Genomic DNA, 18,937 nt, shown 5'->3' with positions numbered 1-18,937 from the left:
CTCATGTGTGCAAATATGGAGCTGGAAAGGTGTGCTTGGGAGGAATAGCCTGATAAACCAGTGTTGTGTTTTTTTTTTTTTATTGGACTTCCGTCATAGGTATGGGTTGGCCATAAAAAACACCATGTTTGAATCTAAAGTGGTGTACTTGGTATCATAGCACCTTATGCCAAATTTCAGTGATCTGTTTTTTTTTAAATATATATTATCTGATCTGAGGTCATTTGTTTTGGACATTTGGATAAGGAGAAAGAGCTGTCAACTCATGACTATCTAGTGATGAATTGGGTCAGTAGGCTAGGAAGAATGCCAGATATACCTGGAAAACAGACTAGGAATATCTGGTGGAGGCCCGGGTACTTAAGCTCATAGAGTAAATGGTAAGTATTTGTGGACAAATCAGCATCTTCCATGCAAACAACAGGTAACTGCAACCATTTCCTATTGACCAAACCAATCCCAAGGAGGTTCTTGGTGCAACACCCCTTCAGACCACAACCAAAGAATGTGGTCTGAATGCTTTGTTGTGTCAAACACATTTGCTTTCCCAAGAGGAGCACCATAGACTCTCTGTAGGCTTCTCTTGCTAATAAACAGTTTGTACCTTTAAGACCAATTGTCTGTATGCTCAACTCGGTCACCTATAACATCTCAAGGTTTTTAGTTTTGATCCTCAACCCATTGGTAGGCAGCTCTAAACACCACATCCAGAACACCTTGGATTTTGTTGAGAAGGGTGAGCGATGTCATCATGGAGGCAGATGAAACAATGGTCTCGTATGATGTTACATCTCTCTTCACTTGTCTTCCAGTCACTAAAGCAGTAGAAGTAGTTTTTAAGAGATTACAGGATGACCCCAACCTAAGGAACAGGACCACACTTAGCACCAACCAAGTGTGTTTGCTTTAGGAACTTTGTCTTCATTCCATATATTTCACATACAACGGTCAGTACTACAGGCAGAAACAAGGGTCAGAATCAGAATACTTTAATTATACCCGAGGAAATTATGTGGGTTACAGTTGCTCCAAGACAATAACAATAACAGACTGAACAAATTAAATAATACAATATCTTACAACTAGAGCTGGGCGACAGAACGATAACGATATGTATCGCGATATAACTTTTACTCGATAGAGAAATTAAGCTATCGCGATAGACCTCGCCGCTCTTGTCCTCTTAAAAAAAAAAAAAAAAAAAAAAAAAAAGGTCAGCCGATCCAAATTAAGTAGCGCAGAGCCGAACCAATCACAGCCGCAGCGTCACGTCGCGTGACTTGTTACGTACAGCACAAGTGCCAAGCCGCACGTGTGTTTGTTTGGGAAGCAGCCAGCGGGTAATGGAGCCAGCGCATAATGGAGGAAATGAGTGTGCCGACTAGAAAAATCAACCGAGCGTGACCGAAGAGAAAACAGATGATGGTTCCAATGCCGGAGAGATTGTCGAACGGAAGAGCCATAGAAGTTCCGTAGTGTGAAGGTATTTCGGCTATTTCAAGTCTGACAAAAAACAGAGTAGCGTGCACTGTAAATTGTGCCGAAAGCAAGTCTGGAAATACAGTAAACTGGTGCATGCGTCACACTGTGTGCCACGTTATTGTTTCGGTGAAATGAATTTCTACAATACTGTTAATTCTACTCTCTGCAGTGTTTAAATGCTTACATATACACACAGTTACTCTCCCTCCACACATACGACTCGGTTCTGCTTCTATGCCCCAGCTTTGTTTACTTTTTCCCACCGAGGCTTCTAGACTTCTGATTGGCCAACATTTCTGCACGGTTAGGAATCTAGCGCCACCTGCTGCTTTGGCATGTTCATAGCAGCGTTTTCCTTCATTTCTCCCTTTATGTGTGGACGGGATTCTTTTTTAAAACGGAAACGGAAAATCTCCGTTTTCAAAAATACCCGTGTACGTGTGGACGTAGCCTCAGTCTCTGACTGGAAGCGCTAATTCGTCATTCGGCTTTTGTCAGACTAAAGTAACTGTTAAAACTGTTTGAAAAGCTAAGCTATACAACAAGGAGAGATTGAGAATTTCCTTTTAGTTCTCAGTTTATTTGATATTGACAAAAGTTAGTCAGTTTTGTCTGTTCTTCTGTAAAACAAACTAAGATTTATTTTTAGAATTAATATTTTGTTTCTAAGTTGAATTGACAATTTAGTCTGTTTCGTTTGTTCTATTTTGAAACTTAAACGCTTTAGCGGCTGCCTTTTGTGTAGTTTGCAATATTTGCCTTTATTTATCTGAAAAGGTCTCATGTTCCTTAAGTACATCTACCCTGTTGAACTTATTATGGGAAATAAATATTTAAATAAAAACAAGCTGCTGATTATTTCACATTTTACTTGTGAGCAACGGCACATTTAAATCTTACAAATATAGTTATTTGGCTTATATCGTGATAGATATCGTTATCGCCTGAAATGAAAAAAAATCGTGATATGAAAAAATCTCATATCACCCAGCTCTACTTACAACGTTTATAAAATATAAGAAATAGCCCTAATATAGTCTTTCTCGAAGTGTGGTATGCGGGCTCTCTCTGGTGGTGTGCGGGAAATCCCCAATTTTAAAAAAAAAAATTAAATAATATACGCAATATATATGCAAAGACAACACGAGCGTTCCTGAGGCCCTTCTGGGAGCTGGAGTCGACCAGCAAACGTTTCCCCGAGCATGACTCCTCTATAAAGAGTAACCTTTCCAGCAGTCGCGGCCTCTACGGAGCGCTGGCGGATTTGTTTCCGTGCAAAAGCGGCATGGCGCTGTCACAATGATTGTAAAAACACAGCCCTTTTCCACGGTGCCACCGTGCTGCGATCTCAGCCACCACCAGTGTTGGGGAGTAACGGAATACATGTACCGCCGTTACGTATTTAAAATACAAAATATGAGTAACTGTATTCCGTTACAGTTACTGTTTAAAAAAGTGGTATTCTTTTTTTTCTTTTTTTTTTTTTGCCTGTCCCGTTTGGCTCTTTTGCCATCAGAATTGTTGTCTAAAGGCAAAGAAAGATGCCCAACGGATTTACTTTACCAAATTGACCATCCCAGCTTTGCCGTAATGGTCCATTTGATTCACCTTTTATTGTTCATTTTATTTTCACTTACTGAATACGGGACAGACTTGACTGGGGAAAAGAAGGGGAGAAAGAAAGAGGGAAAGAGAAACAGCTGAGAAGAGGGACGGGGGAGAAGGGCAAAAGACAAAAACCAACAGAATGAGCAGAAAAAAAAAAAAGAAAAAAATGCATATATCAATCACCTGGATCACCTGCTGAGAAAGAAAAAAGAAAACAAGCAGAAGAGAACAAGAGTAATAGAATAAACAACATCACAATGATATATGGGAATATGACAGTAAATACTAAATATTAAACATTATTGTGCAGCACATAAGATCAACAGAACACAGTGTGCTTTGAGGTAGGAGCCAAAAAGGGTGTAGTTTGTGGGTGTGATCACCCGTGTGTACACCTGTGAGCATGGACGCGCTTGTTTTTTTTTTTTTTTAAAAGGTTCCTTCATGTAATGATCTGCTAGAGGGTGTGGGGGGGCCACAGCCCCGTCCTCCAGGGTATGAAGCAGGTATGGAGGAGATCAAAACTCCAGACATCCAGAGGCCCCCAGAACACAAGAGACCAAGGAAGACCAACAGAGGGGCAGCCGCGCCACTGTCCCAGAAAGAGCTGAGGAGAGTCCCAGATGAGGGCTCACTCAGCAGCCGCGGAGCAGAAGCCAGGGGGAGTTGCAGTGACGCGCCCGTGAGCTCCGCCGGCAGCCAGCCGTGCCTGAGTGACCGAGCCCCAGGCCGAGAGGCCGAGGGCACCCCACCTCCGAAGAGGCCCGAGCGAGCCCCAGGCTCCAGGCTCTCTCTCTCTGCGACTGTGTGTTTCCTGGGTGAGAGAGCGCCTTTTCGTTGTTGTTGTTGTTGTTGTGCTAAGCTAACAGGCAGAATACTACAAGCATAGCTCTAAAGAATGTAGCATCATGGGCAGTGTAGTCTGTGTTGCAGGGAGAATGGACTGCCATACACGTTATGGGTCTGTGAGCGCGAGGAGGGAGAAAAAGGGGAGTGGAAAGGTACGAGTTGTCATCGAGGAAAAACGGGAGCTGGAAGCATGTAAATATAATAACATCTTTCAATTTCATTGTACTTGTGACAATGACAATAAAGAATATTCTAATAACCACTTCAGCCAAGAAGAGTGCCTGACGAGCCCAGTTGTAAGTAAGCTATTAAGACTCGACTGTACACCGTGTTTGTGTTTTCCTCCGAAAACAATAAGTTCTGTTGGAGCAGCCTTTCAACGCCTCTCTCTGTCTCTCGCAAGAAAAGTTGACCCACACAACAAAGTAAAGCTACTTTTCGGCTTATAGAATACATTTTGGGGCATGTATTCTGTATTCTGTAATGGAATACATTTTAAAAGTAACCTTCCCAACACTGGCCACCACTGATGAGTTTGAGGCCCCCGGGAGAATCGGTGGGGGCGCGGGAGATGCCATCGGTGAGTCTGGAACTTTTGCCTGGATGCCGAAGCTCCTAGTATCCAGGAGAATGCGATTCACTTCTTCTGCAAGTGAGTGGTAATCCTTCGCGGCCAGCAGCGGGGAGTTGGCGAGGCCAGCTCGCACCGGCAACTGTTGTAGGAAGACGTGAGTGAAGAGGAATCCACCGTCATCCGTTCCTAGCAAGGACGACGTGCTCTCCGTGACCTCGAGTCCAGTACCATCACCCAGGCCCGAGAGAGAGGAGTTTCTCGCCTGCTCTGCATTGGAGAGGGAGTAGCACCACAGCAGCAGCCCTTGTGAGCGATGTATTTCCCTTGGGTGGGGGATCCCAGAGGAGGGTCATCACACGGTGGGTGAACAACAGATCCAGCAACACATGATGGTATTTTGTGTCGTTGGCCAAAATGCCACGAAGAGCAAACTGAGTTTCGACGTGTACAAACCATGAAGGAGGGTCATGAAGCCAAAAATCCGGCAGCTTAATCGCCACAGCAAAAATTAAAACGTACAGTACAGCTCTGCTATCACTTCCGGCACAAATGAAGACAGAAAACTAAACAGCAGTGGCGTTTGTAGGGTTACTGAAGTTTGGCTAGCTGGTATATAATGATGTGCTGCGTAGTGGCTAGCTACACAACTGTGGTTATGGCATAATATAAACACAGTGAAGCTGGAGGATGAATACTAACTTTTTTTCCACTCAGTGAGGGTTCCCGATGGTTAGGAACAAATGTAATTGCATGGCAGGGTGCTGTTAACAGACCAAACTTCAGTCAGGAGAACAACTGCAATATAAGTTTAGTCATTAATATACTGCTGCATGGGCTGGGCTGTAGTTACATTGTAAGGTTTTGAAAACTGAGCTTTAAAAGGAATAGTGAAGATAAAAACCGAGAGAGCCCAGCAGTGATCACTGACTTTTTTAGGGGCTTGTTCAGATTAAATAGAACAAAATATAAAGCATTAAAACATGGTAAAAACACAACAGCCATAATAAATGTAGCGTAGTTTGGACCGGGAAGCAGGTTTCATCAGGTCATCACTTAAAGATTGGATATCCCACCTGTTGTGAATGTTTTATTTATTTATTTATTTATTTATTTTTTTGTGTCCCGTTTGGATCTTTAGCCATCAGAATTGTTGTCTTAAGGCCAAGAAAGATGCCAAGCGGATTTATTTTACCAAGTTGATCATCATGGCCTTGCCATATTGGTCCATTTGATTGACCTTTATTATAATTATGAATTTATTTTATTTTCAGTTGCTACAAACGGGACAGACATGACTGGGGGATAGGACAGGGAGAAAGAATGAAAGAAAGAGAGGGAGAGAAAGAAAACCAAAGGGGAGAAGAGACGGTGAGAAGGGGGGGGAAGAAAGAAAGAAAAAAAGAAAAACAAACAAAGCACCTGGATCACCTGTATGGAGAAAAAAACAGAAGAGAAAGCAAACAACACAAGAGCAACATAATAAAAAAAACAGCACCATCACAATAAACTAGCTAGCAGTAGATAACAGTAGATACTAAATAATAAACGATATTGTGCAGCACGCAAGATAGACAGCGCACAATGTGCTTTGAGGCAGCAGCCAAGAAAGGTGTAGTCCGCGTCTGTGAACACCCGTGTGTACACCTGTGTGCACACCTGTGTGGATCAGCATGCTTGTATTCCAAAGGTTTCTCCATGTAACGATCTGCTAGGGAGTGGGGGGAGCCATAGCCCCGTCCACCAGGGTATGAAGCAGGTATGGAGGAGATCCAGGCCCCAGATATCCAGAGGCCCCAGAGTACAAGGACCCGAGGAGGACCACCAAAGGGGGGGGGAACCGTGCCACCCTCCTGGGAAGAGCTGAGTAGAGCCCCAAAGGAGAGGTCACCCCGCAGCTACGGAGCAGAGGCCAGAGGGGGTTGCAGTGGCGTGCCCGCGGGCTCTGCCGGCAGCCAGCTGTGCCAGAGAGGACCGAGCTTCAGGCCCAGAGGCCTGAGGGCATCCCACCCCCCGGAAGGAGACCAGCCGGGCCACAGGCGCCCGGCCCCGCCAATCGGCCACCAGGAGTGAGCCGGTACATACATGAGCGCCCAGCCCCAGACGACAAGGACCACCAACACACCAACGTCTGAGGGCATCAGCCACCGGCAGGGAGTGTGGTGAGGGAGATAGGCCTCCGTACTTTAGAGGGCCTGAGATGTACCCAGAAAGGTTGTGAATGTTTTAATGCAGTACAGTTGTTATTATTATCACTTGTAAAATCCTCTTTATGTCAGTTAAAATAAATAACATTCATATAAGAAATAGAATTGCCTCGTGTAAACTGTATGTGGTATTAAATAGGCCTTTATTACTGTACATTAATGTCAGTCATAAGGGTGGTACTGGAAGAGCCATATATTTTATGAGGCGGTACTCATTGTGAAAAGTTTGAGAACCACTGCTTTAATATACACTCAACAAAAATATAAACGCAACACCTTTGTTACTGCTCCCATTCCCCATGGGATGGACGTAGAGACCTAAAATTCATTCCAGATACACAATATAACCATCCCTCCCAAACAGTGGTCACAAATCAGTCCAAATGTGTGGTAGTGGGCACATCTGCTATATTGAGATAATCCATCCCACCTCACAGGTGTGCCACATCAGGATGCTGATCTGACATCATGAGTAGTGCACAGGTGTACCTCAGACTGCCCACAACAAAAGGCCACCTTGGAATGTGCAGTTTTTTGCGCTATTGGAAGTCTGGGGACCCAGAACCGGTCAGTATCTGGTGTGACCACCATTTGCCTCATGCAGTGCAACACATCGTCGCATGGAGTCTATCAGATTGTCAATTGTGGCCTGTGGAATGTTGGTCCACTCCACTTCAATGGCTGTGCGAGGTTGTTGGATATTCGTGGGAACTGGTACACGCTGTCGTAAACGCCGGTCAAGCACATCCCGAACATGCTCAATGGGTGACATGTCCGGTGAGTATGCTGGCCATGCAAGAACTGGGACATTCTCAGCTGCCAACTGTGGAGCAACGAGGCTGTGGAGGAGCTTCGCACGTGTTTGGAGACCACAGACTGGGACACAATGAAGGCTGCTTCTAACAGCTTGGACGAGTTTACGGACACTGTCACCTCCTATATCCACTTCTGTGAGGACAGCATTGTGCCATCACGCACCAGGGTGAGTTATAACAATGACAAACCCTGGTTTACTCCTAAACTCAAAAAGCTGTGGCTGGAAAAGAGTAAGGCGTTCAGAAGCGGAGACAGGGACTGCTACAGAGAGGCCAAGTACAGGTTCACTAAGGAAGTGGACATTGCCAAACATCAGCACTCTGAGAAGATGCAGCAGCAGATCTCAGAGAATGACTCGGCCTCTGTGTGGAAAGGTTTTAGGAATATCACAAACTACAAGCCTAAAACCCCCCACTCCACTGATGACTTGCTCTTAGCCAACACCCTTAACGACTTCTACTGTCGTTTTGACGAGCCATCAGGCAGCCTTCACACCTCCAACGACCCCAACAATAGAGGCACTTTGGACACTCATTCCCCCACCTCTCCCCCCTCCATAGAGCCATCACCACCTTCAAACTGTTCACCTGCAACACCCGCCCCCTCACCCCACACAAAAGAGGATTTCACACCACCTCCTCCGACCACAACTCTTCATATTCATGAAGCAGATGTGAGGAAGCAGTTTAGGAGTCTGAATGCTCGGAAAGCTCCCGGCCCAGACGGTGTGTCTCCTGCCACCCTCAGACACTGTGCAAACGAGCTGGCCCCAGTGTTTTCTGGCATCTTCAACTCCTCACTGCAGGCATGTCATGTGCCTGCCTGCTTCAAGTCCTCTACCATAATCCCTGTCCCCAAGAAACCTAGGATCACTGGACTAAATGACTACAGACCCGTGGCTCTGACATCTGTGGTCATGAAGTCATTTGAGCGCCTAGTTCTCTCCCATCTCAAGACCCTCACGGCCCCCCTCCTGGACCCCCTGCAGTTTGCATATAGAGCCAACAGGTCTGTAGACGACGCCATCAACATGGCCCTACACTTCATCCTGCAGCATCTGGACTCCCCAGGAACCTACGCCAGGATCCTGTTTGTGGACTTCAGCTCTGCCTTCAACACCATCCTTCCAGACCATCTCCGAGGCAAGCTTTCCCAGATGAATGTGCCTGATCCCATCTGCCGGTGGATCACTGACTTCCTGACGGACAGGAAGCAGCATGTGAGGCTGGGGAAGAATGTCTCGGACTCCCGGACCATCAGCACCGGCTCCCCTCAGGGCTGTGTTCTTTCTCCTCTGCTCTTCTCCCTGTACACCAACTGCTGCACCTCCACCCACCAGTCTGTCAAGCTAATCAAGTTCGCAGATGACACCACCGTCATTGGGCTCATCTCTGACGGGGATGAGTCTGCCTACAGGAGGGAGGTTGAACGTCTAGTGTCTTGGTGCAGCCACAACAACCTGGTGCTGAATGCCCAGAAGACAGTGGAGATTATTGTGGACTTCAGGAAGCACACAGCCCCACTCCCCCCCATCATCCTGACTGACACCCCCATCACCTCTGTGGACTCATTCCGCTTCCTGGGTACCACCATCACCCAGGACCTGAAGTGGGAGCCCACCATCACCTCCGTCATCAAGAAAGCCCAGCAGAGGATGTACTTCCTGAGGCAGCTGAAGAAATTCAACCTGCCAACACGGACGATGATGCAATTCTACACTGCAATCATCGAGTCCATCCTCACCTCCTCCATCACCGTGTGGTACGCTGGAGCCACTATCAGGGACAAACAGAGACTGCAGCGTGTTGTGCGCTCTGCTGAGAAGGTGATTGGCTGCAGACTCCCATCTCTGCAGGACCTGTACACCTCCAGGACACTGCGGCGTGCAGCCCGGATCTCAGCTGACCCTTCTCACCCTGGACACAGTCTGTTTGACCTGCTCCCCTCAGGCAGGAGGCTCCGGTCCATTCGCACCAGAACCTCTCGCCACAAAAACAGTTTCTTCCCCTCTGCTGTTGGACACATGAACAATAAACACATGACTGTCCCCGCCACTAACACATGACCCTACGCTGTGTCACTGCATCATTTCATGTCTGGCACTGATCACCACCTGCACTCATGTATATATCTTTCTACGTAGCACTCATAATTCTTATTCTCATGTATATATGTTTGGCACTGATCACCACCTGCACTCATGTATATATCTTTCTACGTAGCACTCATAATTCTTATTCTCATGTATATATCTCATGTATATCTCATGCACATATCTTTCTTTCTACATAGCACTTTAATTCTTATTGTCTGCACTGAAGCACCGCAGCAATTTCCTAATGTTGTAAACCTCAACATCTGGCAATAAACCCATTCTGATTCTGATTCTGATTCTGATTCTGATCTGCCCTGAACAATGTGAACCATGATTCATCCGTGAAGCGCACACCTCTCCAACGTGCCAGACGCCATCGAATGTGAGCATTTGCCCACACAAGTCTGTTACGGCGACGAGCTGGAGTCAGGTCAAGACCCCGATGAGGACGACGGGCATGCAGTTGAGCGTCCCTGAGACGGTTTCTGACAGTTTGTGCAGAAATTGTTTGGTTGTGCAAACCAATTGTTCCAGCAGCTGTCTGGGTGGCTGGTCTCAGACGATCTTGGAGGTGAACCTGCTGGATGTGGAGGTCCTGGGCTGGTGTGGTTACACGAGGTCTGCGGTTGTGAGGCCGGTTGGATGTGCTGCCATATTCTCTGAAACGCCTGTGGAGACGGCTTATGGTTGAGAAATGAACATTCAATGCACGGGCGACAGATCTGGTTGACATTCCTGCTGTCAGCATGCCAATTGCACGCTCCCTCATTGCTTGTGGCATCTGTGGCATTTTGCTGTGAGACAAAACTGCACATTCCAGGGTGGCCTTTTGTTGTGAGCAGTCTGAGGTACACCTGTGCACTACTCATGATGTCAGATCAGCATCCTGATGTGGCACACCTGTGAGGTGGGATGGATTATCTCAATATAGCAGATGTGCCCACTACCACACATTTGGACTGATTTGTGACCACTGTTTGGGAGGGATGGTTATATTGTGTATCTGGAATGAATTTTAGGTCTCTATGTCCATCCCATGGGGAATGGGAGCAGTAACAAAGGTGTTGCGTTTATATTTTTGTTGAGTGTATATAAATCGCTTTTGGGTAATCTCAGTCTCTTACTGAACGTGCTCCTGTCTCAGAAAATAGAGACGACTCTGGCCCGTCCTGTATAGTGCAGTGGTGTTTTTAACCCAGTCCAGTTTATTGTGTTTATCTATGTGTACTCCGAGGTATTTATAGTGATGTCCACATCAACCATCTGGATTGACACAGGGGACAAGGCCCAGTCTCATGACCCCCACTGATGCATCCTGAAAGACAAAACAGATGGAGGTTCACAAACAAATATACAAATTGCCTATGTCTGAGGCAAGCCACAGCCCTAGCCCACCCAAACTATCTTAACTGCTCCCTCTTCTGAGTTCGCGCTTGTGGGAGGAAGCCGGAGTACCCACGCAAACATGGGGAGAACATGCAAACTCCACACAAACTCCACACATGCAAACTCGTGAGTAAAGAAGGAAAAAAAATACTAATGAACCAGTGACAAACTGAACATCATCAAAAACACAAAGAATCAGTGTAGCCACCGTGCTGCCCAGGCTGAATTATCAATTGGCTGTTTTTAAGGAAAAGTAATGCACCATCAGGCTACATTTTGGGAGTTTGCTGCTGCTGATGGTTCAATGAAAATGACAAAAAGTGAGGGGAAAAGTGGGCAGCCTTGTCTGGTGCCTTTCTTTGGATTGAAGCTTTGGGATGTTACATAATTTGTCCTAACAGATGCATCCGGAGAGCTGTACAGTATTTTGACTCAATTTATGAAGAATGAGCCAAATCCAAATTTGCTTTAAACTGCTAAAAAATTTTCCAATTTACCCAGTCAAATTCTCTGCGTCTAAAGAGACAACTTTCGAATTTGTAGTTGGAGCGATAATCTATTACATTACATCTATTACATTAATTAGTCTGCTTTTAGTGACCTCCAATTGACGTAACCGGGTGTCATTACTGCCTACTTGAATTATAATTTTACTGAATTTATGTTTACCCTTAGCCAGCAGATTTAAATTTCCCTCAGTGTCGCCTGCTCTGGCACCTGGAAGACAATTAACTATGGTTGGTGGTGTCTCTAGCTTCACATGTCTAAGAACAGACAGGAGTGTTGCCAAGTGGGGAAAAGCAGTTAAACACATGAACAGGTTGGTGGTGTACCATGGGCTTCTGTTTAGGACTGCGCTTCCTCCTCACCGTCACCCAGCCATCCTGTTTTCCCAGCTACTGGGGACAATCTGCTGGGAGACAGCTGGCAGGAGCCACGCTACCTTCGGCTGCACTGGCTACAGGGGCCTGGCTAAGCTACAGGTTTTTCAAGGGTGCGAATTTGAGTCTTCAATTTATTGATCCTGACCTCCAGAGCTGCAAATAGGCTACATTTATTACAAGCATCATTAGTGCTAAAGAAGACCGAGATGTAACTCCCCTCCCTACCGCTCCCTGCAGGCCATTGCTGCCTCCCCCTGGAAGTGGGTACTTGGTGATTCTTGGGGCTGCTCACGGTGGCTTGGGAGATGGCCTGCTGGGGCCCCTGTTCTTAGTTTTTGCCAGGATTGGCAAGCTTCTGACATGGTCAGCTGCCAAGAGGCCATTCATGTGAAAAGAGAAAGACCATCTCTAAATCAAGGAGGGGGCCTAAGTGTACCTCTTTCACTATCATACAATGCTGTGAGCTATTCCCCAACTCTTTGTAAATAGTACTCATGGTCATTGATCAATGGTCATGACAATTTGCATATTAACAATCATGAAACTGACCTCATGACCCATTGTTAATCAGTGGTGCTAGGTTTGGTTATTATGCGAATGTACTGTTTATAAGGCTGAGGAAACCTGCAGTCAGCTGAGATTGAAAAAATCACTTAAAAGAGTAATGAAACATTTCTCCTACTTATTTCTCCTATGTCCAGGTGAACAGAGTCAGCTTTCTGTGATTTCCTTACCTGGGTGATTGAGCATGCATCAAGACATTTTTTGATGTTTTTCAGGAAATAAGACCAGTTTAAATTGTTCATCTCCTCAAGTTTTTACTAACAATTACTTTGGTTGATTACTGCTGATTGCTGCTCATTTGAGCAAAGCACATATGCCTCCGTACTTTAGAGGGCCTGAGATGTACCCAGAGAGGTTTTGAATGTTTTAATGCAGTACAGTTGTTATTATTATCACTTGTAAAATCCTCTTTATGTCAGTTAAAATAAATAACATTCATATAGGAAATAAAATTGCCTCGTGTAAACTGTATGTCATGCACCATGTCTGCTTAGTCTGCTAGTCATGCGTGCATCATGCACGCACACATGATGCCATTATATTTGGAGATAATTTAAGGGAAAAATTGTGTGCTTAAGATTCAACTCAAAAACCACTAATATGCAGCTTTCAAAAATTCTGTTGTGGAGGGTGGTGTGTTTCAAAAAACAATTTTGAACTGACAAGCTTTAGTTTAGTTGCAAAATCTTTAATTCTGAGTTATATAACTCTGAAGACGTCATTAAGATGAACAGTTTATGTCTATAATTTTAAAGTGTGTTCTTTCTTTCTTTCCTTTTTCTCTTTTTAATGTCCCTCATGTTCCAGATTCACATTACTGTTATGGACAGCAATGACAATGCTCCCATCTTCTTCCAACCAACTTATGATGTCGTTGTTTCTGAAGATACACCACCTGACACTGAAGTGGTCCAGGTTCAGGCATCTGACCGTGATAAGCATCAACAGTTGACCTACTCTCTGCAGAGTTCCATAGACCCAAACACCATGGGTCTGTTCCGCATTCATCCCACCCAGGGCACTATCTACACTACTCAGAGGCTTGACCATGAGGCCTGTTCACGACACATTCTCACTGTGACTGTAAGATATACTTTAATCTATGAGTTATTTTTGGTCTAAAAGTCTGTATCATAGAATTGTATTCATCATACAGATAGTTTTCCTGTTTTAATTATGCAAGCACACAGTAATCCTCTGTTTGGGCTGGACTACCTTTTGGTGACATCAGCAGACTAATTACATGGTTTACAAATTACACCATTCAGTAAACCAGTATCCACATCTCACTGCATCATTAGAAGTTACATATCTAATTTTTAAACTACTACATAACACGGGAGAAATATGTGTGGTTAAGGAAAGTGAGGGAGTAACAGTTCTAGTCTAATGGCTTGTTTTTGTAGACATTATTTTGACCTTATCATATATCTTCATCCTATATATATCATTAAAGAAAATATTTAGGTTTGTTTAATCATTTTCTCCACAGGTAAAGGATCAAGAATTCCCATACAGAAAAGATTTGGTCCGTGTACTAATAGAAGTGGAAGATGTAAATGACCACGTACCAATTTTTACCAGTGCTCTGTATGAAGGCTCAGTATATGAGTCAGCAGCAGTGGGATCAGCTGTAGTCCAGGTAACTGCCCTAGACAAAGATAAAGGCGAGAATGCAGAGCTACACTACTCTATTGAAGCAGGTACGCTATGGCAACTGAGTACTTGCTCCTACATATGTACATGGTTGGAACGTTAATTTGATATTTTGACTATTATTGGGTTTTTTGTTTTTTTTTTTGTTTTTTTTCTCTTCAACAGGCAACAGTGGAAATACATTCCAAGTTGAGCCAGTTTTGGGTGTCATCACTGTTGCGCATGAGCTGGACCTATCCAGCATAGGCCATTATATTCTCACTGTCAGAGTAATTGACAGTGGCTCCCCCCCACTTTCCACTACCACAATAGTGCGGATTGCTGTCACTCTATCTGATAATGCTGGTCCAAAGTTCCCTCAACCTGAGTATCAGACTGAAATCATGGAGAATGCATTGGTTGGGACCTCTGTCAGTACAGTCAGTGCTGTCAGCCAGTCCACCCTCAATTATGACATCAAGCAGGGCAATACCAATCATGTTTTTCAGATAAATCAGTATAGTGGAGTGATTACTACTCAAAAATCGCTTGACTATGAGACTACAACTTCTTACACACTGATAGTCCAGGCTATTAACATGGCTGGCATGGCCTCCAATGCTACTCTGTTAATCCAGGTAGTGGATGATAATGACAACCCACCAGTGTTCCAGGAGCTTCACTACCATGGGAGTATTAGTGAGGCAGCACCAATTAACAGTGTAGTCTTAAACTTAGATGGTTCACCTCTAGTAATAAAAGCCACTGATGCTGACCGTAACCAAAATGCACTGCTGGTATACCAGATTATTGAAGACACAGCAAAAATGTTCTTCACCGTGGACTCAGGAACTGGCTCCATCAGAACTATTGCTAATTTAGATTATGAAACCTTTACTATCTTTCATTTCCACGTACATGTGAGAGACAACGGAACGCCACAGTTGACAGCAGAAAGTCCAACTGAGGTCACAATACAAGTGATTGACACAAATGATTCCCCACCTCGCTTCACCCAGAGTTCTTATGAAACAGTCCTGTTACTCCCCACTTATGTTGGAGTTGAAGCACTTCAGGTTTCAGCTGCAGACCCTGACAAAAACATCACTACAGAGCTTATATACTCTCTGACTGATGGAGAACTGCAGCACTTTGCCATCAAACCTTCAAGTGGAATTATTGTAGTCAAAAACAACAACTTTTCCAAAGAGCGTTTCCGCTTCAGTGTCAGAGTTTCAGATGGTAAATTCTCTAGCATGGCTTTGGTGACTATAGTTGTCAGAGAAGCTCTAGACTCTGGTCTCAGCTTCACCCACAGTATTTACTCTTCATCTATTAAAGAGAATATATTGAATATCACAAAGGTAGCTGTGGTCAATGCTATTGGAAACCGTCTGAATGAACCACTAAAGTACAACTTGTTGAATGCTGGTACACATTTCAAAATTCGCCCAACATCTGGAGTCATCGAGACCACAGGTATAGCATTTGACCGTGAAGAGCAAGAGTTCTATGAACTGGTGGTTGAGGCAAGAAAGGAGCATGACCCTTTCCATGTGGCTAGAGTCATAGTTAGAGTCCAAGTTGAAGACATAAATGATAATGCCCCTGTGTTTGTTGGACTTCCTTATTATGCAGCTGTTCAAGTAGAAGCTGAACCAGGATCACCCATTTTCAGGGTCATGGCAGTAGATGGTGACAAAGGAATTAATGGGCAAGTATCTTACTATCTCAAAGATGACCATGGTCATTTTGAAATCAACAGGCAGACAGGTAGTCTCAGCCTCAAGAGGTCTTTTGAGTCTGATTTGTCCAATGTGGAATACCGAATGGTGATATATGCCAGAGACAGTGGTTATCCACCCCTTTCATCTACAATAGAGTTTCCCATCACTGTAGTCAACAAAGCCATGCCTGTTTTTGCCAAATCATTTTATACTGTTGCTGTGAATGAGGATGTAGCTGTGCACACACCTATCCTTGGCATCAATGCCTCAAGCCCTGAAGGACAAAGCATCATCTACACAATTGTTGATGGAGATCCATCCCTACAGTTTGACATTGGTTTTGATACCGGAGTCATAAGTGTCATCCATGCTTTGGATTTTGAGGCAACATCATCTTACCACCTGACTGTTAGAGCCACAGACTATCTTACTGGTGCCCATGCTGAGGTTGATGTAGATGTGTTTGTCCAGGATGTCAACGATAATCCACCTATCTTCCAGAAAATGACCTACAGGGTAGTTTTATCTGAAACAGCCATGATTGGAACGCCAGCACTCCAAGTAGTTGCCACAGACAAAGATTCAGAGAAAAACAATGTTGTCCGCTACCAGATCTTCTCGAATTCACGTAATAATACAGAGTACTTTCATATTGACAGTAGCAGTGGATTAATCCTGACAGCTCGTATGCTAGACCATGAACTACTCCAAAAATATGACTTTATTGTCAGGGCAACTGATAATGGTTTTCCACCACTGAGTAGCGAAGTGTCTGTGACAGTCATGTTGAATGACATAAATGACAATCCTCCAGTTTTCAACCAGCTGCTCTATGAGGCATATGTGAATGAGTTGGCAACAAGGGGTCACTTTATAACCTGTGTCCAGGCATCTGATGCAGACAGCTCAGATTTTGACAAGTTGGAGTACAGTATTTTATCAGGAAATGAAAAAAGGAATTTTGCAATAGAAAAAAAGACAGGGATAATCACACTGTCCAGCCACCGTAAGCAAAGAATGGAGCCTGCCTATAGTCTCAATGTTTCAGTATCTGATGGGGTGTTCACCAGCACTGCACAGGTTCATGTAAAAGTGTGGAGGGCCAATCTGCATAGTCCAGTGTTTGGACAGAATATGTATGAGGCGGAGCTAAGAGAGAATGCTGCTGTGGGAACCAAAGTTATACAGGTAGGTGCAGTAAGGATTCATTAAATTATACATTAAAAAGAAATAACATTAAGTATATTAAGTAGCTATAAAGTATTTTTCTGAATTGATAAGGGTGATCAAAATTTTCATTTCAGGTCAAGGCAACAGATGCAGACCCAGGAGAGTTTGGGCTCATAACTTATTCCTTTGTGAATGATGTTGGTAAGGACAAGTTTAGCATCGATGCAAATGGTCAGATCTACACCACAGAAAAACTTGATCGTGAGGATCCAGCTAACAAAGACATTGTTCTCACAGTGGCGGCCCAAGATTTAGGTGGACAAGTCTCTTACTGTACAGTACAAGTTACTCTATTGGACGATAATGATAATGCACCTTGTTTCCGTGCCACAGAGTATCGAGCTTCAGTGAAATCTGATGTGGCTCAAGGTTTTTTGGTGACACAGATTCAGGCCCATGATCCTGATCATGGCATTAATGCTAAAGTGACATATTCACTTTACAGTGAGGCAAATGTACCAGTGGTAGACATTTTGGAGATAGACCCGGACAATGGATGGATGGTGACTAAAGGCAGTTTCAGCCATTTCAGAAATTCTGTATTATCTTTCTTTGTGAAGGCTGTTGATGGAGGAAATCCAGTCAGACACTCTCTAGTATCTGTCTATATCCACGTTCTTTCTCCAGAGACTTTTATTCCATCCTTTAGCCAATATCATTATTTATTCAATACACCAGAGAACACTCTTATTGGTTCAGTCATAGGAACAGTTCACCTCAACGCTCCTCTTGAATTTACATCACTCTCTACTACTTTTGCCCTGGTTAATGGAGAGGCTGGTGAAAACAACCACGATGGTGTGTTTGTGGTGGAAAAGCATACTGGAGTGATCAAACTTGATAAGCCTTTGGACTACGAGGTGATCAAAGGATACTACTTCAAAGTCACTGCCACGGCACAACAGGCTAAGCTTGATTCGGTGAGTTGTGTTGAAGTTGAAGTCAAGGTATTGGATTTGAATGACAACAAACCAGCTTTTGAGGCCAACTCATATGATACCACCATTATGGAAGGAATGCCAGTTGGAACCAGAATCATTCAAGTTCAAGCAAGAGACCCAGATTCTGGAGCAAATGGCCAGGTAACATATAAACTTGGTTCATTAATCCAGTTAAAAGAGGATTCAGACACACTGGTCAGCACTTTTAGCATTGACAGCAATACTGGTTGGATCACTACACGCAAAGACCTGGATCATGAAACTAGCCCCTCGTACACTTTTACAGTGGTGGCCTCAGACCTTGGGGAGACCCTGACTCTTTCCAGTACAACCACTGTCACAGTTTCATTGTCAGACATCAATGACAACCCTCCCAGGTTCATGGAGAACCACATCTTTGGTTCTGTTCAGGAGAGTGACCGCCCAGGAGAGGTTGTGGCTGTGCTGATAACTAGAGATGATGATAGCTCTGCCTTCAACCGTCAAGTCAGCTATCACATCACTGGTAAGTCCCAAGGCAAATATTTTTTACTGCATTGTTAAGGAATAACAGATTAATCTTGATGGTTAAAAACTTAAATACATCTATTAATTAAATCAACAATTGACGTTAGGTAATTCAATTCAGAGCACTTTGTTTTTATAGCGCCAAATCACAACAGCAGTTGTCACTAAGTATTTTACACTGTCAGGTGTAAATAACATACAGAGAAACCTGCAACAATCAAGCGATCTCTCCAGCCTCTTTTTGAGCAAAAACTTAAGTAAAATGTATTTATATAGCACTTTTTACCGAAAAAAATCACAAAGTGTTTCACAGTAAAATAAATAAATAAATAATAAGAATGTAAAATAAATAAATAAACAAAATTTAAAACAAAATGCAAAACAACAACAATGAAGAGAAGCAAAAACTGGAGTGATATTGATTTTCATTTCACT

General features: G+C 44.1%; 1 protein-coding gene across 2 annotated transcripts in view; it reads left to right on the top strand.

Moving 5' to 3' along the window:
* Window positions 1-18,937, top strand: part of fat3a (FAT atypical cadherin 3a) — a 132,700-nt gene that overhangs the window by 41,297 nt on the left and 72,466 nt on the right. For both annotated transcript variants that reach the window (XM_085371094.1, XM_085371093.1), the window contains 4 exons: window positions 13,270-13,545; window positions 13,955-14,165; window positions 14,284-17,012; window positions 17,129-18,500. In XM_085371094.1, the coding sequence (XP_085227220.1) occupies window positions 13,270-13,545; window positions 13,955-14,165; window positions 14,284-17,012; window positions 17,129-18,500 (4,588 nt within the window). The remainder of the gene's footprint in view (window positions 1-13,269; window positions 13,546-13,954; window positions 14,166-14,283; window positions 17,013-17,128; window positions 18,501-18,937) is intronic.

Source organism: Diplotaxodon limnothrissa, linkage group LG14 (assembly GCF_057381915.1).
Source record: "Diplotaxodon limnothrissa isolate DT_005_m linkage group LG14, D_limnothrissa_male_GT1.1, whole genome shotgun sequence".
NCBI lineage: Eukaryota > Metazoa > Chordata > Actinopteri > Cichliformes > Cichlidae > Diplotaxodon > Diplotaxodon limnothrissa.
The sequence above is the reverse complement of the archived record's forward strand: the minus strand, read 5'-3'. Positions and strand labels throughout refer to the sequence as shown.